The sequence below is a fragment of the Alligator mississippiensis genome, chromosome 1 (assembly GCF_030867095.1).
Source record: "Alligator mississippiensis isolate rAllMis1 chromosome 1, rAllMis1, whole genome shotgun sequence".
Classification (NCBI taxonomy): domain Eukaryota; kingdom Metazoa; phylum Chordata; order Crocodylia; family Alligatoridae; genus Alligator; species Alligator mississippiensis.
This window is the reverse complement of record NC_081824.1, coordinates 124,487,126-124,513,784: the sequence shown is the minus strand read 5'-3', so window position 1 is coordinate 124,513,784 and position 26,659 is coordinate 124,487,126. Positions and strand designations below refer to the sequence as shown.

Below are 26,659 nucleotides of genomic sequence, written 5' to 3'. Positions count from 1 at the left end.
AAAACACTCTTACTTCTCTTGTAGACTATGTAGTGGGATATGGGTATAGCAATTTTTGACACCAAGGGAAGGATGCCAGGGCTAGCTCTGGCCTTCCCAGTGCCAGCCTGGTATTGTAGTACCTCCAGTCCCAGTGTCAGTTCCCTATGGAGGGAACTCATACTCACACTGCCCCCCTAAGTGCCAGCCTACAGTGTTCATTCCCTCCTGAGGGAGCTACTGCCTGTTTCTTCTGTTTGTATTTTCTAAAAGGGACACACACACACGCAAGGTTTCCGTGAGTATGTTTGCCCAATATGGGCCATGTATTTTATAGTCATGCTCAGTGTTGGCTGTATTTAATCATCTTCATAGTTGGTTTCTATTCCTCAGCACATGCTGCTTTTGGCAGTGGTTTAATGATAGACAATGTATTTAATAAAGTTTCTTTGTATGAGGAATGTAAGAGGAAAAGCATTTTAATCCAAAATGATGGCGGAGGAGGGAAGGGGGAGATCCTCATCTTGTATTCAAGTAAATATAGTATTTCCAGGATCAGGCCCTTACCACCTTGTCCCTTTTCCTCCTGCACATTTTTAATACAAAGAGACAACAATTTCCCCGAGTTCTGACACTATATAAAACCTGGACTTAAATATTTTGCAACATCATCACAACCACATAATGGAGTTATTCCCATGTGATCCATTGCTTCCAGGCTACATTTTGTTTGGAAACTTTAAAACCTCAGCTAAATAAACCACTGTTGGAAGTGTCTGATACACTATTAAGTAAGTTAATACAGAATAAAAAATGAAGCAGTTTTAGCTGCTGAACCACACAATCTTATCTCATTTATCCCTGCATATCTGAGTGCAGCCCAGAACATTTGAAATAAAACTTATAAAGATGCTCATAAAACTGAAACAGGTCAGTAATTCTACAAAAAAATATAACCACTATCCACAGCTTCTAACATTAAACTAGTATGTGGTGGCTTTTCTGACATAAGAGTCACCATACCATTATTTCCACAATGTATATAAAAAGGTACCCAATAAACATGTGCGTGCACACATGTGCTCACACCAAAACTCGTAACTAAAGGATGGAAGGGATAAAGTGATCAACAGACAAATTCTAAAATAATAACTGTGCAATTATATCCACATACCAGAATTTATTAGTAAGGATATTAAATATCTGTATTTATGCATTCAATAATATCCTTTATGCACAATGAAAGCACAAGGTATTCACAGTATTTGTATATGACTTTCTGGAGCTGTACGTGTTCTGCTTTTGATTTACAATTTAATCAAGACTAGAATGGAAGGAAGGGAGGAAAAAAGAGCACTTGATAAAGCTCATACTATGGAAGGCAGCTGAGGCATCATCATGGCTGCAAGCTTACAAATCAATTTAATTTAGGCTGGCTCTTGCAATGGGTGATGGAGTTTAAGATGCGTTTGGAAGGGCATAAGGAGGCACTGCTACTGACTCCAGCAGAGCTAAACATGAAGAATTGACTGACTTGACATAAGATGACCCAAATCCTCATTCTGAAAGGAAATTCCTCACGTCAATTCCAATGCCTATACCTTGTACAATAGGGCAGTAACAAATCATGCTACATATGTGGTCATGGAGAAGAGAAATTTCCAGGATAACACCTATCCTTAAAGTCCATGGATTTTTCTCATCTCAAGGGCCTGCATCAGATTTACAATGCCACTGATAAAAGTTCCCTTTAACTAGCCATGTTTCTTAGAGACAATATGAATACCGTACTTACTGGATTCTAAGATGAGGGTTCCCTCCCCTTTAACATGTGGGAGAAAAGACTCATCTTAGAATTGAGTGCAAGGGCAGTGGGGGGAGGGGGGGGCAGTCAGCTGCTGTGGCTCAGGCTCCAGTCCTCATTCTGGATCAGGGCCGCAGCCACAGTTGCTGTCTGTCCCTACCCTCTGCACCCTGCCATTTCCTCTGCAGCTTCTCTCCCCCGACCCCATTGCCACACCTCATGCAGCCTCCACTTCTCTGCCTGCCCCATCCCCATTTATCTTTGCTCCATGATGCAGCCTGGAACACTGAGTCTGACTCCAGCCTGACCCTAGCAGCAGTGCACGGCCTGGACTGCTATGGGGGCTGGAGCTGTGCTCAATGCCCCAGGCTAGAATGGAGCATGCCACCACAGAGCAAGGGTAAAGGCAGGGGGGAGGCAGGGGAGAGGGAGCAGAGGCTTGGGGGAAAGGGGGAAGAGGGACAGGGGAAACAGAGGCTGAGGGGAGGAGTAAGTAGAGGCTGGGAGGGATGGAGAACAAGGGAAGCAGAGGCAAAGGGGGAATAGGAGGGCCAAGGCTGCGGGCAGGGGCAGGCAGATTGCAGGGGTCTGGCACAAGCAGGGAGCAAGCTATTTGACCTCCCCACACCACCTATTCCCCTCACTGCCTGCCCCCCTGTAGCCATGGGGGGATGAATTAAAGACAAGCCTCCAATTAAAAGATTCTATACATGGAAAAGTATTACAAAGTTATATGTTTTCCATGCATAGAACCTAATTATTGGGGGGTTGTCTTAAATTCAGGGTTGTGACAGAACCAAGTAAATATGTATGTTGTATGTTGCATCCACAACAGCACACTTGAATTGTGCACGTATGTCCTTAGATACCTCCTTTTATTATTGTTTTCTAAATGCACATAAAAAAAACATACACAAATCTATAAACATGCTGATTTTAACAAGAAATATGCTAAGAGCATCTGTTTTGTTCCTTCTGTGGGATTTTATTCAAATGGAATTTTGATTCATTAGAGAGAACAGAAAAATCTTTATTCTGGTATATTGCACCAATTTTGAAAACACCACATTATCTTCTCCCCTTAAGTGCTTTATTTCTTATTTTAAATACACAAAAAATACACTGAATGATTTTCTGAATGATTTCCCAGGCTCTGCTGCTTGGTCAGGCAAGTCACAATATCTCCTCTCCTCAAGCAGTGTACCACATACTGTACCACTGATCCGCTTTTCCCCAAGTGAATGGTTTTACATGTCACTGGCATCCCAACAACATGTCTTTCTGCCAATTTAAACAGCCATCAAAAGAGCATTAAATTATTTCTGCCACTCATTTTGGTTTGTTATAGCATTCATTATCCTCAAAACATATAGAGACAAAGCAATATTAAAAACTCTGCATCTTGTAGATTAACATCCAGAAAAACCTATGTACTGTGCTGGGGTATGTTAAGTTCCACTCATAAAATATAAAAAAAGTTTCCATACACATGGTTGGATACCTACCCATATGCATTGGGGCTGATTTTTCCATTCTTTTTAAAATGCATAGCCATATATACGTTGATTCAACGTATTATTTTATAAATTTTATCAAGCACTTTGGATGCTTGGAGGAAGGGAGCTAGAGAAAAATGCCTTTTATGATAATGCATTAGAGCAGGAGTTGGCAACTTATGGCCCATGAATCAGATCTGGTCCATGGAACCATTTCATCTGGCCCATGGAGCTGAAGGGATTTGAAAGCATTTTAGCAGCATGAGGCTTCAGCCAAGAAGCAGTGGGAAGAGGGAAAATGACTTATGCTCACAATGTTTTTGTTGAAATGTTTTTAAGATATTATTATATTCATGTTGGAAGCTGCTTTTACTGAGATATAGGAATTCATTCAAAGTAGGTGGGGAGCCTCTGCACTCTAAGACTTAAGGTCAGAAATTACATATAAACCGGTATAAAAGTGATCAGAAACCAATTCAAATCTGTAACACAACAGAAGTCCAGTGCACATAAACCTCTTTCAAAATGGCTGCAACCAGCAAGATAAACCTGGATGGATGCAGTATCAGACTTAACTGATTTAAATTAAATAGGTTTATTGAATTTTTGTCCCAGATGCCCCCAGATTCAAGTTAACTCACAATCCCCTAGCATCCCACAATGTTTTGCACCTCCCACACAACACCCCCTTGCAGGGTGGGCAGCATGAGCGAATGGTGTCACCTGAATCTGGAGGGGGGGGGGGGGGGGCACCCATAGAAGCTGCTGATAGCGGCGGCCCTGACAGAGAAGACACCAGCCCTACTGACTGCTTCAGTGTTGGTCATTTTGGGGGAGGGGGGTAGGACCACACGTGCACCCCCATGCACTCCCTACTAGTCGCCTATGGTGGGTAAGCTAGCCATGACCCAAGCTGTGTGCCCCAGCCCAGCAGGGAGTTGTGCTTTAGTGCCCTCTGCTTCTGGCCTGGGCCGCTGCAGGGATGTGGCTGCATTTCTGGAATCATATTGCATATTGGTTCAATCTACACCACTTTGACTAACCTGCAAAGATTTAATTGATTCAGCCTCGGGCTTTTTGACTGTCTGTACTTAGCCTCAGGGTGGGAGAAGGGTATAAAATAGAGTAAACTAATATGATCATAGCAAACATCATGCTGCTGCCTAATATTTTTGAGGGGGGAAAGAGTTGGTTTACTAAGTGGGACTAGGAAGGATGGAATCAGTAAACTGGAAATGGAGAGAAGAATGTAAAAGGGACAAGTGTAAATGGAAGTGATTAGGGTTGCAGACAAAAGCTGGAGCAAACAGTCAAAAAGGTGTGGGGCAGAAGAAAGCTTAAAATCAGGAACTGTGGGAGGTTTTGGCAAATGGCCCCTGGCTTGGCTGCTTCTGGAGCTGCTCCACCTGGGCTCTCTAGTTCAGTGGTTTTCAACCTTGTTAGAGTTGAGACATCCCTTGGAAAATGGCAACTCTTGATTTTCACTTGAGTTTTGATGACAAAAAGAATAAAGCAATGCTGTTGCAAAAAGCCCACCACAGGTCAAAATGTTTTTAATAGTATGGATTCATATTTGAAATCTCCAGATTTATCTTGTGCATCATGTTTGCCTACCTAGCACTGCTAACGCTGCGTGGCACCTCATAGAGCCCTTAAAAGAATCTCAAGGCACAGCACCCTGGTTGAGAATCACTGCTCTTGTTAGTTCCTCTCTGCAGGCTTCTTCCCAAGATGCATAGCAGTGGGAAGGAACCATCGTGTTCCCTGATAGAAGTGCCTCTACTGCAGAAGTCTGAGACTGGAGAAACTCATGTTGGGGGATCCTGCTGGGATCCATTTCATATACGCCCCATCACTGAAGCAATCCCTGTTTTGACTGGATCTGCTCTTACCAGCTGGAATTTCTGGTTAGCCTGCCAGATACACCTTCAAGGTCAACTGCATCCCTCTGTACCCCAGGCTGAAAGGCAGACAGCTTGCCTCCCTGCAAGGACAGGAACCAGCTAGAAGCCTCCCCAGCCTTGCACCAACATCCCAGAATGGTTCCAGGCCATCAGCCAGGAAGTATCAGAAACCTGGAGAGGAGGAAGATGAAGAGAAGGTGGTGGTGCAGCCAAGAAAAGAGAGAATTTAATGAAATTATATAGTAAAAAAAAAAAAAAAAAAAAAAAATAGTTCAACTGACAACAGAATGTGATGAGAAATTTAAAAGGAACATTATTAACCTGAAATCCAGGAAGCACAGGAAGATACACACCTGCAGAGTTCTTCTCCCTGCTGTTACAGCATTAGCATCTAATTTTTATTCTTTTCTTGAAAGGCCTTTGCTACTAAGAACATGAGAGACCACCCTGGAAAAACAGACTAAACACAGCACTGTTGAAGGCACAAGATTAGATGTAGAAAAAGAGTGAAAAATTTTCCTCTGGTTTTTCATTTGTGATATCTAATTGTTTTTTATAATGGCAGCAGATACACAAAATACAGAAATTTTACATTAATGATGTCACTTAGAATCAAAGAAAAGCAGGGCTTGGAAGAGACCTCTGGAGGTCATCTAATCCAGCCCCCTGCCCAAGGCAGGATCATCCATATTCAAACCATTCCAAACATCCTTGTCTAATCTATTACTAAAATTGCAGTTAACCCTGTTACACAACCACTAGGCATAGCATCTTAGCCTGCCACAGGTAAAGCCAGGGAACAACAGCAGTCACTGTCCTGCTCGTACAAGGTTTATTAAAATATGTTCAAGAGATCAGAGGAAGAGGGTCAAACCCCTTGCTACAGAGAGAGGCAAAAATCCCCAGTCTTTACCAATCCGACCATGGGGTAAAATTTCTTCGTGGCCCCAAACATAACGATTAGTCTGAACCCCCAAGCAGAGGGGAAAGAGATCGTTACACAACACAGATCATTAAACCCAACAAAAGTTAGCAAAGAGACAGGAATAAGATCATTCAAAATGTCAGCTGGGGCATCCAAAAACTGCAGCATCCAAAACCACAGAACAATTTTAAAACAGTGCACCAAAAACATTTAAACAGGCACTGCTTTTCATCATTTCTTATGTCTCCTCTCTGAGCCTCCTCTCTCTCTTGGTTAAATGAAATAACTGCTCAGCAGATAGTTTGGTGTACTCTTCACAAAGTGAAGTTTACTTTAGAGTCTCCGGTTGCATTATTAGGCATAGTATGTTGCATTAAATTAAACCTAGAAGCCATAAATGCCTGTGTTACTGTGAATCATTTTGCATCCAAGACAGGCCACAGTCTCCTGGAAACGCTGGAAATGTAAGTAATTTGAGATACTCCTACCATCTGGGTATCCAAAAAAAGGTTTAAGTCATGAACCACTGTGATAACAGCGGGCCGGGCACTTTTTGAGCATATTTTATACTTTTTGAGCCGGGCATATTTTATCGGCCAATTTTTAGCTTCAGACATCCACTTTTCATACAGTAGTTACTATCACAGCATTTCAACAGTAGGATCAATAGGACTATCAGCCAAGCACACACAGCACATTTTTTCTGTCCTTCAGATGTACAGCATTGACATTTAAGATCTCTAACTTCTTCAGAAGTAAATGGCATTGAGGGGAATCTTTATAGAATTCTACAGGCCCAATCTATAGGAAATGTTCTGCTGCCTAATCGCCCACCTGGATACCATCCATGAATAAGGAGTAAGTAGAACTAAGCCAATATGTGGGATTTATTCCTGCCAGGTTACCAAGCAACACTTGGTAGCCAGTACCCAAATGTCATATGCTAGGAAAAGACAAAACAAAATAAAGATATTTGTTAGTTATCTGCAGTAAGAAGCACAATCAACAATAAGCCATATTCCATAAAACTAGGTTAGCAGAGACTAGGCAGAGTTGGAGACCCACATTTAACCAGTCTCCCAATTTTCTTCTTGGAAATGGGAGCTATACACATCAGTCAGTGACTGTAAGACCAGCTCAAACCCCAATTTCATGTACTGCAGTAAGAAAACTGCATGTTAGAAGTAGGAAAGAAACTACCACTCTTTGAATGATGCACTCTCTCTATTAATAGCTGGCCCAGATGCTTTTAAATATCTTTCACCAATTAAGGCCACAAAGATAACTCTTCTGTGCTTTCAAAGTTTCTGCAAAATGCATCTTTTTTCTTTGATTCCTACTTAGGCTTTTTTATGCTCTCCACACCATGCATTTTAATTTCTTTTACTTTTATAATTACAATCTTTTATACTTTTAACAGTTATAATATCAAATACATTGCAAGCACAAAAAACAAATACATGATATAAAATTATACAAAGATAAACTCATACTATATTGGTCAAGATGCATATGGTTATTTATAACCAAATTACTTGCAGCAGACAAAGATGCTGTCCTTTATCATTAAATGATTGAGGATGGCTTCTAAGGGTTGACCTACACTGACTGAAAAAGCATCACTAATGAGCAAGTGCAGATTAGGTTGCTGCAAGTCATCTATTTTAAAATCCTCTTTAGGGGGAAAACAAACCCTACGCTGCTAGAAGAACCATTAGCAAAAACAGCATCAACAGTATGACAGATCCATTATCATAGTCAGTTTTACACATACATGTTGCCTGAATAGCCACTGGGAAACTACTACTGTGCATTGGGAAAGTATGTGTACAATTATCTACTAGGGAATTCAGTGTGGGATTGGCAAGAATGCTGAACAGCATTTAGATCATTTGCAGTCTCACAAAAAAGGGAAGTACCTTGTAAGGGCACAAAAAAAAACCCCCAAAACCAACAGCATTCAGGACTTCAACCGTATTTTCCCTATTTCACAAGGGACACCGAAAAAATTGATTCCAGCCCCCCACCAGGAAAATCTGTCCAATTCTTTAAGTATCCTACTGAATGCTAAGCAGATATATGCCAAACACTGGATTTGCACACAATATTATGGTCACATGGCAACTCTGTTCTTTGAGGTTAAACATGGGGAAGGAAAGCAATGGCAGTGGCAAACCACTTTTCCGAGCCCAAAGGATGAAAAGAATATTCTAAGTGTGGATGAATGAGAAGATTATGTTGTTAAATTAATGACTATTTATTAAGCAGAAAAGGCATTTAAGAGAGGACATAAAAGCAGCCTTAAAATACTTGAAAGACTGACGTAAAGAAGAGGGAGAACACCTTTTCTCTCTTGCTGCACAGAGTAGGATACAGACCAAAGACTTAAAGTTGCAGCAAAGTAAGTTTAGAGCGGAGAGAAGGAAAAACTTCACTGTTAGAACAGCGAGGCAATGGAATAGACTGCTTAAGGAAGTGGTGGACTCTCTGGAGGTGTTCAAAAACAGGTTGGAGAGGCACTGGTCCAAAATGATCTAAGCACAGCTACGGTTATGTTCCTCTGTGGGTATTTCCTATGCTGCTTTGCTGGTTGCCACATGGGGCAAGGGGGGATTTTTTTCCTCTCCTCAGAAACATTAGGTGGGGTAGGTTAGGATGTTATGTTTTCCGTTGTGCCTGGTTTGACTGTAGTTTTTGCTAAGTTAGGCAATGGATTCCCATAGGATTAGTTTGGAGACGGATGATTCTGCCTCTGGCAGAGGGTTGGACTAGATGACTTCTAAAAGGTCCCTTCCAACCCCACTTCGCTATGATTTCCTATACTTTAACTTCATGTTTCCCCCAAAATATTTATGCTCATGTTCCCAACAACAAACCTAAAGTTAAAGACAAGGAAGGCTTCCATTTGCTTATGCCCAATATGAGTTAAAAACCATGTCAAGTGATTCCATGTTATGAATCCAGGACATGAGAACTTGATGTGGGAAACAGTTCGGAAAGTGAAAAGGCCATTGTACAATGTAAACAATTGTGTCAACAAATAAAATCTGGAATATTTTGCCAATTTCTAAATTTAGACCACGATGCTGTTTGAGATGCGAAAAGACATTTTTTCTTTCCATTAGTCTTCTAATACATGAAAGGATGACAGAGCACTACATAAATCAGTATGAATAAAATAATATTTTTCATATCCCAATTTAGCAAATTAACTATAAAAGTCATTTATTTAAGCAAGTCCTATTATTTTAGTAGTTCTCTGCTGAACATGCTTAGATCCTTTGTGGAATTGATGCCTGGGTGCCAAAGCCTAAAAACTTCTGGTCACATTATTAAAGAAAAAGTGAGATGAACAGACACAAAAGAGCAAAACAGACAGAATTAAATATTGAAACTAATGCTTTAAAAAATGCCCCCAGGATACAGGCAAATGGAAAGTTGAAAGTTTAATTCTAGAAAGTTTAACTATTATTTATCATCTTGTTGAAGAGTTGAAATGATCAAAGAGAGCTAAATTACACTCAGAGCACCAGAAATATTGTGATGATGATGTGCGAAAACCAGAAACAGCAAACAAATTATTAAAGAGAAATGTCAGACTTAACATTTGGCAAAATAAATACATCACATCACAGAATCTGAGATTTTATCCAGATACCTGAAAACATATTGCTTCTTATCCCTCTAAAGTTGAAGAAAGCTATATATTAGTATTTAATTTATTTCTGCGAAAGGGCAGCCAGATAGAAAAAACCTCTTCCTTCACAGTCTTGAACTGGATTTTTATATTAAAAATTACATTTTTATATTACATTTTAATGTAAGATTACATTTTTATATTAAGGTTTTTTAAGTATAGTTAGTATCAATTAAACAACACTAAGCAATTTAACATTTTTAGTATCAATACTCTTCTCTCCTGACTTCTTTCAACCAGCCAAAAACAAATATTTCACTTCAAAATAAAAAATTTAGCATATTAAAACCCTATTGAATATGCAGGCTAATATTTTCCTAACATCCAACATTAATAACTAGACAGAGTGGCTCAAATTAAAATCTTCATAATAAATAATTAAAATTATTGCTATTTTCTACTGCAGCTGTTCCCAATGTGGTACACATACCACCAATGTTACGCAGACTACCTGTCAGTTGTATGTGTTAACAGATATATTATAATTACTTTATATGACAAAAATTTGCTGGTGGTACTTAAGTTTGTATCGTTTTAAATTGGTGGTGTGCAATCTGTCAGAGTTTGAGAACCGCTGCTCTACTGAATCAATTCCCAGTGCATTTTAACATTTTGCAATGAAAATTAGGATTTATTTTTGCACATAATTACTTAATAAGGTGACCGGAACACTACACCAAGTTTTGTTAGAAAGTAGCAAGCACAGTACTTCATAAAGCAGGCTTGTCCAACATGCGGCCCGCCAAGCCATTTTCTGAGGCCCATTTTCTGAGCCATTAGGAAGCTGCAATCAGAAACAAAAGTAAACACTGTTTACTTTCGTTCCCACACCTTGTCCCTCCCCCAGCCCCTCAGCAGCTTCCTAGTGGCTGCTGAAGGGCTGGGGAAGGGACAAAGGTTCCCACACGCACCGTGTCAGCTTGACGTTACCGATGCGGTGAGGCTCCTCCTCTCCCCCCTCATTTCATGGTGTCCCTTCTTAGCCCCGCCCCTCCCTTCCTCATTTGCATGCCGGTACCCACCGGCCACATGGGCTGGAGCAGGTCGCGGTTCAGCGGGCGGGTGGGTGCGGATGCTGGCTTGGAGGGATGCTGCGGCAGGACCCACGGGAGATGCTGCCACCACTGATGCTGTGGCTTTGGCTATTGGGGAGGGAAGCCAGCACTGCTCCCACCTCCCCGCATCCCCCCGTACCCGCAGACATTGTGCTGAGGGTGGTGAGTCGTGGGCCCCGGGGTGGGAGCTAGCCCTGCTGGTCAGGTTCGGGCTGCCCTGGGGGAGAGGGAGCAGGGGGATGTCCCCGAACATCCTGCACCCCCCTGTAGGGTCCCTGCATGTCCCCCTGGCTGCTGAGCCCAGGTGCGCAGGTGCGGGAGCACCCTCAAGACCACCCAAGTGGCAGGGAGGACACGGCAGGGTCAGGCAGTGCCCCTTGACCCCTGCACCCCCAGGCCGTGGCCGGACTGGACAAGCCACTTGAGTGCCCGCTCCTGCCAGCCCACTGGGTGATAAAAAGTTCATGATCTGGTCCTACATTCAAAAAGGTTGGACACCCCTGTCTTAAAGGAAGACCCAATTACTGAAACTGAATATTTTCAAAGACATGAATTAATGCAGCTAAGTACTGTCTCTGCTCAATCCAAATAGATGTTTTGCTACTACTCTGGCAATGTTGCAAAGCTAGGGTACATCCTTCAGTTTAAGTGGAATAAAATTTAGACTGAATTTTGAGAATTTTTTCCTGCTGCAATTATGGGAACAATTATATTATGAAATGTTTCAATAAAAGAGGAATGAAGGCGAGATAGAAGCTTCTTTACTTAACCTACTGAAAAACAGAAGCAGAAAGAGCACTACTGAATATACGTCTGATGATGTTTCCTCAGATAAAATGACCGGATCAATCTTTCTGATCTCTATTCTTGCATGATTAACACATTGATCATTCCATAATTTTCCTTACTCAGACACAGGCAATTCCTTCTGAAATGTCTATGGCCTTGGGAATCCTCTGGATCAGGTGACATTGAAGACAAGAGCATACAAGATAATTACACAGATGTATCTCTCTTGCCATGGTCCTGCAATAATTTTGGCAAAGTTTCAGCAAGGTTATGGGGCCTGCAGATCTTTTCTGATAGGAAAAGCAAACAACTTAAATTGGAAGGGAAGTGAATGAAACCTGAAGGAAGATAAGGACTGGAAGAAGTTGAGGGAACTAGGACTCCTAAGTGGTAATGCCTATGACTTTCTGTGCAAGTAAACTGGGACTGAGATGAGGAACAGAAGTTGAAACTGGGTGGAGGAGGACAGATTGGAGGGGATAAGAAAGAGGGGAGTGAACACAATCCCACCTTTCCAGAGTCTAGAGGAGAACATAAGATTCTCAAGTCTCACCATTCCACCATATCTGTGAAACCTACTTGAAAAATCTCTCTCATTTCTTTCTAGTGCTGCTCCACAAAAAGGATGACAACTTACTGTTATCAGTTAGAATCTTTTGAAATAGTTAAGTCTTTATATTGTTTAAAATATGATGAAATGGATTCTTTCCCTACCCATTCCTTATAATGCCCCAAAGAGTACAATTTTAAAAGCACAGGGATTATTTTTTTTAAATTGGCTGGATCGTCTTCTGCATTCCAACAATAGGAACTTCACAAGCTTTTAAGTTGTAGAATACTCCCAGCTTCACCAAAATTGAGCTTTCTACAACTTGCAATAAGGTCTGAGGCCAAGCAGAATAAGTTCACTGACTTCTTCACCACAAACTGTTTTAAAGTTGCTTTGCTTTCTATTTTTTTTAATTACATGCAAGGGCAATGTAATTAAACTGCCAATGCAATTTTTAGCTTGGCTGATGAGACAAAGAAATGACATTGTTTTATAGTATACCAAATCTTTTATTAAACCATGTCCAATTGGTTTAATTAAAGTTCAAGCATTTTACAAAGTGCATTATGCAACAGAGTCTATGAAACAACTATATATATTTTCAATTCCTCTGTGGCAACTGTCAATCCTTCTGGATTTCATAGACATTAGGACTGGAAGGGACCTCGGAAGATCGAGTCGAGCCCCCTGCCCAAAGGGCAGGAAGTCAGCTGGGGTCATAGGATCCCAGCAAGATAAGCATCCAGTTTGCTCTTGAAGGTGTTCAATGTAGGCGCTTGAACCACCTCCGGTGGCAGGCTGTTCCAGACCTTGGGGGCTCGGACAGTAAAGAAATTCTTCCTTACGTCCAGCCTGAAACGGTCTTGTAGTAGTTTATGACCATTTGACCTAGTCGTCATCCCTTGGGGCACTCTGGTGAACAAACGTTCCCCCAGATACTGGTGGTCACTCCTGATAAACTTATAGGTGGCCATCAGATATCCCCTGAGCCTGTGCTTTTCCAGGCTAAAGAGCCCCATGGCTCTCAGTCTGTCATCGTAGGGTCTGCTTCCCTGACCTCTGATCATGCGCGTGGCTCTTCTCTGGACTCTCTCAAGCTTCTCCACATCCTTTTTGAATTGTGGAGCCCAAAACTGGACGCAATACTCCAGCTGCAGCCTCACTAAGGCCGAGTACAAGGGGAGAATGACGGCCTGGGATTTGCTTGAGAAGCATCTATGGATGCAAGCCAGTGTTTTGGTCGCTTTACTAGCCGCAGCATTGCACTGCAGGCTCGTGTTCATCTTGTGGTCAATGATGATCCCCAAGTCTCTTTCTTCCTTAGTGCAAGACAACATAGCACTGCCGAGCCTATAAGGATGCTGCGGGTTTTTCTTCCCAAGGTGGAGAACCTTGCATTTATTGGCGTCCTACACTTTCATGCAAATGAATCGTGGGCGGATCGTGGTGTATGCATGAGAGCCACCCAGACCTTTGATGCATATGCCTGAGCAGGAATTTTCAGAGAAGTGGAAGCTGCCCAGACCTTCCATCCTCCCTTTAGGCCACTGAGACAGAATCCAAAGACCAGACTGAGTCCAGATGTTTCATGACTCCATGGCTGTACTTATATAAATGTACTTAACCTCCTGCAATAGGAATTCCATAGGTTAAGTATGGCCCCAAAAATGGCATTTCCACATTATTACGTGTATACATATTTTGTCTGTACACTTTGAGCAGCAATCCCTGATATAACGAGGGAAAATGTTGCCTAAAATTCTATGCAGTGAAATTAAAGGCAAACAGATTTGTTTTCCTTTATTTTGAATTTAAGTCATCATTTTTTATTAATTTTACGCCAAGTCCTATGGGAGGATCTAGGATTTTCAAAAGGGAGGTGCAGTTGGTGTGGTGCATGATCACATATAATATGATGCACATTCTAGGTGAAAAGAAAATAGAAGCTTTACTAATATTTTAGGGATCAAGGGCTGTACAGTATGACCTCATAATTCCAGCATCCTTGGGACCTAGTACCTGCCAGAAATTTCAAAAATCCGGAATTTTCAAACATAAGGAAAGTGAATAGCCTTAAAACAATTTAATTTGCTTTTACACTATATACTTGACTGAGTACTGCTCGAAACAATAGCTGTAGGCTGATGAATAAAAACAATGGCAGTGAGAGAAGCACCAGACTTCTGGAGAAATTTCTGGATTATTGGGAAGCTAATTTTTATTGCAATAATGTAGTATACTGTATTTTTTTTAAAGTGACAGATTTTTGAGAATGCCGGAATTTTGAAAGCCGGATTTAAGAGGTTATACTCTATTATATTAGTCAGTTTAAGATTGAAACAAAAACAAAAATAGCTTTATTGGAATGTGCATTAATTGGCTATGTCATACATTAAGTATTAAAAATGCAATGAACTAGGCAAAATACTCAAAATATGGTGTTTCTTTAGGTGTAGAGTCATTAGAATTTAACATGCATCTCTTTCAGATTCATAAAACAAAATCAAGCCTTCTTAAACATCTTAGCAGTGCCTCCAATGCTTCACTGAAAGTTATTTGTACACCCAAGTTAATATTTTAACTTAGAGTTAAAAACAATCTGCAGGGCTGTGAAATAGGAGCAATGCGCACATCTACACATGTGCATCAATGCATATTCACCTATTTTAATGCACATTAAAGCATCATTTTAAAAAGTGCTATTTAGTTAATACATCCTAAAATAGGCTAATGTGCATTAAGCATCACTTAAAAACCATGGGCACTTTTACATGAGCTCAGGAGGTAGAAGCAGGTGTTGGTGCTTTAATTAGAGTGGCTCTGAGAGCTTCTCTATAATGAAAGTTCCACGGTATCTGCTGAATCAGCACTCCTATGCTTAAAAATGGCAGCAGGGGCACTTGTTTGATGAGCTTTAGTTCATGAACCCCTGCTGCCGTTTTTAAGGTACGGATGCTGATACACGCAACACAGGAGGCTGCTGGAGTGTGGCAATTGCCACGCTCCGGCAGACTCGATTAATAGAGTCTGCTCCAATGTGTTGGAATTCCAGCACAACAGAACAGCCTTGGCGCTTGTGTATAGGCACCACATGCTCTTTAGTTAATGCGTTTTAAGACAGACTAATGTGTACTTTCTTAGTGCCTCACAATGGAGCTACTAGATTTAAAGCGTATTAACTAAAGTGCATTAATGTACATGTGGACATGCCCTACATTACCAGCTAGCAAACAGCAGAATAAGGAATAGCTTAATTAGTGGAACATTAAAATCATTTTAAAAAGGCTTGGGGGGTGGGAGGGTCATTAACACTACAGTTGTGTGAAATTTTGCCTGCCGTTTTGTTTAGACACTGTTTCAACTCATTTCGAGGTCGAAACAGCAAAATTGAGACAAAACAAAGGGCTTTGAAACAGCCTTGAAACAAAATGAGGCTAGTCAAAACATTTCGAACATAGCGCTGAGAATGGAAAGTCAGCCCAGCCCCGGCCCGATCTAGCACCGGGGATGGAAAGTCAGCCCAGCTGGGCTGACTCCCTGGCCCCAGCCCAATCTAGGGAAACAGAGTGGAAACAGCCTCACTAGCTGACAAAGCAAAACGGAACAGCTGTTTCGAATCAAAATGAAATTCGATACAAAATGCTGTTCTGTCTAAACCTCGAAACTCAAGGCAAAACGGAAAGGTGCCATTTCACACAGCCCTAATTAACACCCATGGACTGAAGAATTTAGAAGGAATCAGGTAGATTACAAACTAAGATAATTAGTATAGGTGCTTCATATAAGGGAAAATTGCTTGCATGTGAAGTCCTATACTTTGGAATGAGCACATAGGCAGATGCTCATTACAACGTCAAGTGACTCTGACTACTGCCCAAATAGACAGGTTGCTGTCACTGCCAAGCAGTTGCTTTTAAACTCCGGATGAACCAGGCACTCCCCACTGGATCCCCCCCTGCTAAAATCAATACCCGAAAGGGTATGCCTCAAGTGTTTAAAAAAAGTCTTTCTCCTCTCCTTTTCCCAGTCTCACCGGCCATGAGAACCCACATATAGCATGAGTTCTCCATATACTTCTCCCCTAAATAAATCCATTGACAAAGGCCACTGTAGCTTAAAGGTAAGAAACTCAGGTTTTAACCAAAATGAACCTAGACCAGAATGAATAAATAATGCAAACTTTGCATTTCAGCAATGCACTGTTACTTATGACGGTAGGACCAGTGAATCCTGATATTGGTATAGCACATTAAAATTTGGCACTTCTATAGGGGTCTGGACTAGGCACTATTTGAGGTCATATGATGCTAAAGCAGAGAGAGAGGGAAGGCAAAATGTCTTCATTTCACACACCAACAGAAACCTAAAGCAACTTAAATTCCTGAGATGATTATCCTTTACCACAGCACTATCACAGATTGGTTTGTTGGTTGGTTTGTTTAAATTTCTGCCTGTGTGCTCATTCCTAAGTATAGGACTTAACATACAAAAATGTTTCCCTTAAATGAAGCACCTATACCAATTATCCTATTTTCAATAGTCTTTCTGGCTAAGAAAGATATGAATTCACCTGATGCCAAACAAACAGGGTTCTTCTTTTCATGCTGACTTAACTAAGAGATTATCCCACGATTGCAGCATTTGTGGGCAAGCTTCCATCCTCTATAATCAACAGAGTAGCATAAAATCAGATTTTAAATAACTGCCTTTTCTCCTCTGGGATGCTACAATTTCCTTTCCCATCTCAAAATATAAAGTAATATTCTGAATTGGTCTTAAGTCTCAGGGAAGGGGACTAGACCAGAAAAGCCAAAATTTGAAAGCAAGGGTACAAAAGCAAGAATGAGTAAACAGCTATGCATCATTTTGTAAAGACTCAGAAAGTGGCAGCACCTGGTGATTTACGAGTGGAGATTCAATGAGTACTCTAGATGACTGTAGCCAACTCCGTAGTGTAATTCAAATTCATTTATGCCTCTGGGATGAATCTAAACTGTGGTGCTCCTTATGGGCCACAACCAGACCACAAGGAGTCTCCTAGACTGGATCCAGGCTTGCAAGCAGGGTGTGCAGCAGCATGGGCAGTCTTCATGTGTCCATTGGGGCTCCATAGCTGGGAATTTAGCAGCAGGCCCCACCTCTATAACCCCACCCCCAAATCCCCTCTGGCAACACCATGGGCTGTGTGAAATGGCTCCATGAGCTGGATTCAGCCCAGGGCCCATACATTTGACACCCCTGTTATGAACTAAAACAGCGACTACTATAAGGACAACTGCAAATTCATAACACCATTGAATGGGATCTTTGGTTGCAAATTCTAAAATTAAAAACAACATCTTTCTTTTGCAGGAATAGAGTGGGGGGGATTAAGTGACGTAAGACATATACTTCTGACATCATACACTGCTGTATTTTACTATAGCTACTCTCAAAATATTTTAAGTGAAATGCATCTAGTAAACATTACATCTCTGAAGCAAAACCTTACACCTTAAACTAGGGTCGATTTAGAGCCTCATGCAACTTTTAGAAAATCGTTACCTTTAAGAAGCGAGCATTAATCCATTTTGTAAAAGTTTTTTTCTGTACATCATTGTGTTCATCTGGGAAGAAAAGACAAGGAAGAGAAAGAAAATGAGTCAAACTGTGTTGTTTAGAAATCATTATCTCAGTTCCAGTGTGTTTGCAACAGTGACATTCAATACAGATTTCATCCAGCAAAATCCCTGGATTGCAGAGAAAGTTTCAGGCCATTTCATATTTCTGTAAAACTTAATGCATCCAAGGATACAGGACAACATTATAACTCTAAAATGGCAAATACAAAGTCCAACTTCTCCACACTACAAACAGCCTCACTCAGCAAATTTCAAGAAAATGTAATGCACTTGTAATCCACTAACCGGCACATTCTGCTTAGTCAAAAAAAAGCAAGGAAGACTGTGAGCATTTCCTTCCCCACGAATGGGTTACCACTAGTGCCTCCTTGGCTGCTTGTGTGGTTCCTTTATTAATGAAACTTTTGATGTAAATAATCTAATACATCTTCCTGCTTTGGGGAACATCAGAGAGGAAGTAATGAAAATATCTATAATATTGAGATTTCTATTAACCCAAAGCAATTTGAGTGTAGACCCATATTAGTAACACCAAATAGACTCCTCTTAACAGCAAATTAAGGTAAAGATACGACCACATTGATTCTTGCTTTGCTAGATGCCTTGGATACAGCTCTTCACAAAGGGGTTGTTGAAAATGTTGCAGACCTTAAAAGCAGAGGAGACTACATTAAGTGAGATTTCTATAAGTAAGACCTAGAAAGTCTTTATGAACTACTGCAGAGGCATCCCAAAGAACTTCCTTAGCAAAGACCCCCCCCCTTTCTCTTGTCAGGAAGCCCCTCTTTAGGAAATTCCCTCCCTCATGGGCACTCACCTCCAATGCACCCTTTTTCCTTTCTTTCTTCCTTCCTCCTTCCCCCCCCCCCCACTTCTCAGCTCTATCATGAAGCAAAGCAATGAGACTGTCTTTTAATAAACGTTATAAAATTAGTCTTTAATATTATTATAATAGGTCTTTGATAGGTATTTTATAAGATATTATTATTCCCTTTTAGATTATATTTTAGACTATGTTCATATAGTGTTCATTTCTGTATTCCATTTCATTATGCATTTCTGTGTTTTATTGTTCATGTATTCCCTCTACACTTTTGCCATGACATCCTGTGTCTCACATTTTATTTTATACTCTAAGTTAGCTAAGCCTTGTAATATTGAAACTGTAGCTGTAAAAATTCATTGAATTGTATCACCTTTACAATGTACCCAGAGGTCCCCTGAGTGAATGCAAGTATGTATGAGTCAGTTGGTAATTGAATGACAAGCAGGGAATGAAAAGCAAGAGCCTCTAGCTGTTAATTGACAATAGCCTAGCCAGAGGAATTTACCATCACAAAACTCTATTCTACAAGCCATTTTAAGCTAATCAAGCCAAAGATCTGATTCCTGGAACTGAACAACAACCCCACTGACCATTCCTGGAACCTGCAATGGCATAGCCATTGAGTCAATCAAGTCAAGGGTGGACTCCCAAAACTGCACCATTGGGTGGAACCCCCAGTAACTGTGACAGACAGCCGTCATGCACTACTCAAGACCCATGTGGGACAGCAACCTCTGGATTGGGTAGCCAAGATGATGTTGGGGGATCACAGAAGTTGGCCAGAGAAAGGCAGTAAAGCATGACCCTCAGCAACGTCCTCTTTCTTCGACCAGCACCAGAACCTACCAACCGAAGGACAAGCCAGCGACCCCCTTTGGAAAGATATTGCCTCAGAGAAGCTTCAACTGACTATTGACAGCAGACCCACAGTGCCTCAGCTAGGTAGATAAACTAACACCAGTGCTCTCACAAATCACTACAGCAGCTACTATATAGGTTTGAATGAGTGAGTGCATGTGTGTGTATGTAGGGGACCGATATGCCTTTGGTTCCAATCCTGTGCATTGTATAATAGTTGCACACCCCCATACAATAAACTTGATAGTGGAGATCCCATGAGTTGGTCTTAATGGCCAACACCCTCACATTAAGGACTAATGTCTACTCTATCCACTTCTTGCTTAATATACATCTAAATAAAAATGACAGTACCTGAAATGGAGCTCCGCTAACATTAAAAACAGGATGTAATATCCAGCCAGGCATTTTTGTGAAGGTTCTTGTCCCCAGCAGTCTGTCAGGTCTCAGAATTATTAACCTTCCAGACATACCAAAAGGCTCTTCTGTTTTTATTGAAGCAGCCAGATACTGGCCAGGAGGGGTTATTTATTAGCAGAGACAATAACTTTTCTGAGGCCAAAACTAATCATGACTTGATGGATGTAGGCACCAAACATATTTTTGTAACTAATGTGGATGCAAAGCTTTATAAAACAGTTGCCCAGAGATCAAAGATGAACACTTCTATTACTGGTGTTTAATAAAGCATTAAATAAATAGATGAGAGGATGACTGATATATTAAGTATCATTTTGTAAAACCACATCTTCCTATCAAGACTTCTACAAGACGCATGTACCAGGACTAAAACAGCAAACTAAGGCTAAGTCTGTGGAGGAACCAGCAACAGTAATCCAAACCTATTCATGGGTATATGGTTTAATATAAAAAGTCACCAGTACTGTTGCCAAAAGAAAAATCTCATTAACCATGTAAATAGATAACAACAAATAAGAAGCAAATGAAACTGGACTCTCGGTGATTGAGATCTCTGCACCAACAAAAAGTTAATACAACTCCACCCTCAGTGGACAACACCCCTTCTTTTGCATCCCCTTCCCACATCCACACCAGCTTGAGACTGGCTGATTAAGGAAGTCCTTGCTCAAATCCCAACACCCTATAGACAGACAAGGTTATTTGGGCAAATGTAGTATCTTATTAAACCAATTAAATATTTGGGAAAATTGTTCTTTACAATCTTTTGAGCACAATCACCCTTCTTCAGGTATAGGGAGAGTCTGTTGGTATTTGTGTACTCTCCTGGGTGGAACAGAAGTTTAAGCCAATATGCAACACAGCTATGAGAGACAGCCCTGAAACACCCTACTATGACACGCCTGACAAGTTTACAAATCAGCACTTCCTCAGGAAAGCTTTGCTCCTCTGGCCTTCTTTTTTTTCTTCAAACACTTTTCACACTCAAGGACTAAAGTCCTAGGCCCAGGTTTACACGAGAGTCATAACATATGTACCTCTAAATTGTGGCAAATGCACTCCAGGTCAAAAGGGACATGGACACACACACACACACACACACACACACACACACACAGATCCAAATAACTAACACACATACATTTGAGTTTCAAGAACACAGTATACCATCTCTGAAAGCATTTTCTGCTAAAAGCAGATCTTTGATTTAACAGCCATTTCTAGCTCTGAGTATGACTGGCACAGACATTAATACTAGAGTCACCACCAGGATAAAGACAGCAAAGTCTTTAACTATCAAAAGTAGGTACTGGATTTCACTGCATGTTAAAATGGGAAACCCACTTTTTCCAGCTCCTGACAAAAGTGCCCAAATGCATATTCTTCTATCAGACTTGTATTTAACAAACAAGAAACTTAAGTGGCCCTATCATAGTAACAAGCTTTCTTACAGTTCAAAGAAAGAAAAATCACACTTCCTCTAAGCCAGAGGTTCCCAATGATAAGAAATTATCGGGGTCATAATGATAAGAAATGGGGTTACACACCCCCAGGGAAGGAGGCATGAGGGCGCACATGCCCCCAGATTTGTGCGTGGGGTGGGGGCAGGTGTGGATGCAGGCTGCCCACTGCAGGATTGGGGCTCCTTGCCCTGCTGCCCTCCCCACCCACCCACCGTGGCCTCCACCAGCAAGGAGGAGTGGGGGAGCTCAGTGTCACTGCTGGGAGCCCTACGCAAGCCGCACTGCCATAGTGAAGTGCCCCCTGCCCACCTTACAGCAGCAGGGGGCACAAGTCCATGCCACCACCAGGCAGAAAGGGAGTGTCTTACAATGATGGCACAGCTGACACGGGGCTTCCAGCAGCAGTACTGGGCCTCCCTGCCCACCCACACCAGGTCACACCTGCTGGGCTGTGGAGGCCCCAAGGGGAAGGCAGCAGAGTAGGGAGCCCTGAGCCCACAGCAAGTACCCCACATCCTTCCCCTTCACCCCCACAGGCTCCACTCTGGCCATGCTGCCCATTAGTGGGGGGGGGGGGAGGAGGAGGCAGGCAGCCAGGCTCTGTACTCTGCTCCAATCACAGCAGCCATCCCTCTTACAGGTGGCAGCCGGGGCTTAGGCGCTGGTGGGAGGGGCAAGGGGCAGCGGGCGCTGGTCCTAGTCCTATAGCCCTGGTAGATGGGGGCCACCGATGGCAGGGCTTGGGGAGGCACCTGGGGTGGTGGGGGCTGCAGGCTGGGAGTGAGGGGTTATGCTGAGGAAATGGGGTCATGCCGAGGAAGAGGTTGGGAAGCACTGCTGTAAGCTTTTTTCAGAGTACTCTGCTTGCCAGCAGATCCTGTTGATATTACTTTCTCAGTTAGATTAAACTTTCACGTTAGATTTTTAAGCCTCTTAAAATTGGAGTTTTAGTAACTGGTCCTTAGAGTTAAGATTGTACCAGTCTTTCTGTTACAAATCCCTGGATAGAGAAGTACTTAACTGAAAGGCTGATGCCCTATTAACAGCTATGACATGCACTATGCCAAATTAAGTTTCATGTAGATGTTTTTGCATCTATAAAGGTATCAACTGTAGGATGACATTATGACTCGGGTGACAAACTGGCTATATTGGACCAAAATAACCTTACCAATCAGCAAAGCACAAGGCAGTGCACAGTAACCTCATCATGAATGAGAAGTTGAGAATGTCAGCAAATAACCTAGCAAGAATCAAATTCACTGATACTTTTAAGTCATCAAATATTATCAGTTAAATTCTGCTCCCAGTTACACCCCTGCAGCCCCAAAGTTAGAAAGACTGCAGAGGAGGAACAAAGCAGAATCTGACTTGCAATGTCCTCATTACTATACGAATCACTCCTTCCAACAGTTACTTTCTTAGTCCTAACCTCAATAATTTCATGATTCTTCCTTTGAATAGTAGGAACAGGGCTCGATCATCAAAAATAACAATACAGTAATATCAGAGTGATGTTGTAGCTGCTAAGGTTAAGGGAATACACGAGATGCAAGGATTTTTGTGGGTTGTAACTTTGTGGTTGGTATAGACTTGGCCATGCTTTTATTCTTCTTCAGGTCACTAATGATGTTAACAACTAGGAAAAATGCCTTCGAACTCTCACAATGACAACAAAAAGGAGAGAGAAGGCCTTTTTTCCCCTCTAGAGGGTTGTTTGTGCCATGTTGTATAACAGGAACATGTTCGTGTCACTGGCAAATATTCATAACAAATGGTTCACGATCAAATGTCTAAGCTTCAGAGTGGCATTTAAATCACTCTCAGAAGTCATTTATAGCCTTGCATACTCCTCCCCCACGAACACAATCCCTTAATTACATCAGGGCCCTTTTCAAACTGAAGTTCCAGTTCCATTTCAGCTTGCAGCTTTATGCCTCCTTTTTGTTCATGAACACTGTATTAAACTGATGTAAATATAGAAGAGGAAAAACAAAAAACAAAAGCCTCACTGGATTGTGGCTTGCCCTTTGCTTAACCCCCTACTTCTAGTATGTTGAGTCTAAAGACAGATTCTTCGTTTTAGCAACATGCATTACACTGATGACAGAGTTTTGTTACTTAGCTCTTGAAAGACGAAAGTTATCTGGCAAGGAATAGTTGGCACAGCAACATTTTGTCAGGAAGTCCTTTCCCCCACTGAGGAGATTTTATGGGCTGGATTAGACAAGCCCACTGCTGTCTCTATCAACCTTTCCAGCCAAAGAAAACATAGGTCAACATTCATTTAAGTCATCCTTAAATTTGCCTTCCCTGCTTAGTCTAAATTACCATTTTCTACTGCAAAGGAATGTAGAAGTAAAAGAAGGAATTTGCCTGTAGGTTTTCAATTAAGGCGCTAGGAATGTAACAAAATTAGAAATGCCTATTTGTATAGCCTTGGGTGAGTAACACTGTATTCATTATAAATATCTCCCTACCCAACACTAGCATGAGTTTGAGAACGACAACATTAAGGGGGAAATAAATAAATGTACTCTTTTTTTTTCTCTCCTAGAAAAGTAGAACTACTTGCCTCTCTATTAAAATACTTAAAATATGAGATTAACTCACCACAAAGGCATATTTATTCTGGGCATCTTACAGAAAAAGCCTCCAGAACTAAACACCAGTTGATAGAGTAATACAACTTAAAAAATAACTCACACACAGAAGACAATCCAGGGCCTCCTAACTTCTCATTGTAGCTATTTTAAGGAAACCTGAGGTTTATTCCAGTCCTCTGGGCACTATCAAAGTATAATTAATATAAAATAATCATCCTAATAATCATCTCTCAAAGAAAATCTTTAAGCAAATTACTGAGCCTCCATTATCCTGCACTATGAAGGCAGATATCAGCCACAATGCAGGAGGAACAAATGACACAAGAGACAGACAGGAAATAGTATTGCTGGATTACAGTGCAAGACAAGCTTGCTCAGATCAATGTCCACAAGCATTTCTACCTTTCAGCTCTTTGGGTGTCAGTGCAATGAGACATGGTTCTTGCTCAGTTGTTAGGATACCAGTATTTACATTCCAAAATGAACATCTTTCCTGGCAGAGTCATTAGGGAAACTACAGAGAAGTTCACAGGAGACAGCAAGGTGTTGAGTTCCAAGAGGCAAATGGCATGGTTAACCCAACTTGTCTCTTTCCCCTCAGTCTGCTGTGATGAGTTTGCTACCTACTTTGCAGACAAAAGTCACCCCTGCTCAACATGGCTGGGGAAAAAAAAAAAAAATCAGATTTGGGGGATAAGGAAGCTAGGTCCTATCCCATTTATATGAATCATTTCAAATTGCTGTCACCCACTGACGCAGAGGAGGCGCTTGAGGGAGATGAGGATGAGTAGTTATGAACTGGCCCCATGTCAATCCTGTCTTATAAAAGCCAACCAGGGAAGACTGGGGCCATTGCTGACTGAGGCTGTCAACACCTCCCCTCAGAAGAGCAAGGTGTCACATTCTTAGGTCTGCAGTTGTCTCAACCATGCTCAAGAAACCATCAAGTGATGCCAATTCCTAAGCCAGTTACCACTGTGTCTCCAACCTTCCCTTTTAGAGGAAGGTCAGTAAATGGGTAGTCACTTAATAGCTCCAGGCTTATCTGGATGCCACAGATTTCCTGGATAAAGATGAGTATAGTTTTCATCCTGGGTACAGCACCGAGTCTGCACCCGTGACCTTGAATCAATGATCTTCACCTGACAATTACAGGAAAACATGCCTTGCTGATCTTACTAGACATTTCAGCAGCCTTTGATATAATTGACCAAGAGGAACTAATAAAATGTTGATATGACCTGAGGAGTATTCACAGGAGAACTTCAAATTGGTTCTGCACTTTCCTAGCAGGGAGTCCCAGAGGGCGATGATAGACGAGTGCTGGCCACCCCTCCAGACCTTTCCCATGTCCAAGACCATGTGGAGCTTTGGAGTAAGGTGCTATCAGTATGCTGAGGACACCCAGCTCTACCTCACCTTCTCATCTGACCTTGACCCTGCAGTCTCAGTCCTTTCTTAGTGCTTGGCTGCCCATGGAGACTGGGGGACAAACCAACTGAATCCAGACTAGATAGCAGTGCTGGGATGGGCAGTCCACTTGACTTGTAGGGGATTGGGACACCCTTCTGGTTCAGTCTCCCCTCGTCACTCAAGGGTGTTGAGTGTTCCTGGACCCACGGCTGAATAGATTGACTTTTATTAGTAGATGTTTAGGATTGTGAATCCAAAAAGATGACAAAGCTGGTATGGAAATACAAAGCACCCAAGCGAGGGACTAACATTAGAGGGATGGGGGTGATATTTTATTAAATACAGCCATTTCCCAACCTCTCAGAAAAAAATTACTCTGACTTGCCACGTTGTTCATCTCAGCATATCAGAATGATATTTAAAATAGAAAAAAAACCCAAGAGAATGTAAGGCCCTCAGATGTACATAAATAATACTGTGACACCAGACAATAAGTGCTTTTCAAACACCTACACTTATCAGTCAATTACTGTACTCTTTTTACATAATCACAGTACAGAACTAAAAAATTTCAGGCAATGTCATAACACCTACTAAATACCTACTGCAACTGGGTGGCAATTCAACAGTTAGAAATGCAGGGTTGTTCCACTGAGTCACCTAATGCCAAGCACTAAAATCCATCAAAATCCAGAAAAATAATGGGAAGCAAAATGTAAATGAAAGTTTGAGGCAAGGATAGGCAAGAGTTCAGGGAGTTTGCCTAGGACCAGGACACCTGGGTTTGAATCCCTGCTCGTGCCTCGTGTACACACAGCTGATCAGATGGGGACTGAGGTACAGAGGCTATCCTTTTTAACAGAACTTCCTATCTCACTGGAGTATTGTGAAGATGAAAATTGTGCACAGATATTACAGTAATGGGTGGCATATAAGTATATTCAATAAAGTTGAAAGTTTCAGAGCTTAAGGCCAAGAGAGACCACTAGATCATTTGATCAGACATTTTGTATGTCACAGCCTATTTGTTTCACCCAAGTAACCTATAGCAAATAACAAGTCTCCAGTTAGGTGAAAAAACTTCAGTCCTCAAGAAAGTAAACTCTGGGTGAAAACAGAGAAAAAGAAAACAAGGCACCAACAAGTCCCCAGGTATCAGCAATGACAGGAACTGATCAAGTAAAAGAGACCCAGATGGTGGCAGTAAGCCATGAGTCAGAAACCCACAACTTACAGGCTGAAACCATCCCGCA

General features: G+C 41.6%; 1 protein-coding gene across 10 annotated transcripts in view; it reads right to left on the bottom strand.

Moving 5' to 3' along the window:
* Positions 1–26,659, bottom strand: part of UTRN (utrophin) — a 631,944-nt gene that overhangs the window by 459,124 nt on the left and 146,161 nt on the right. For all 10 annotated transcript variants that reach the window (XM_019488372.2, XM_014605522.3, XM_059713704.1 and 7 more), the window contains one exon: positions 17,744–17,805. In XM_019488372.2, the coding sequence (XP_019343917.1) occupies positions 17,744–17,805 (62 nt within the window). The remainder of the gene's footprint in view (positions 1–17,743; positions 17,806–26,659) is intronic.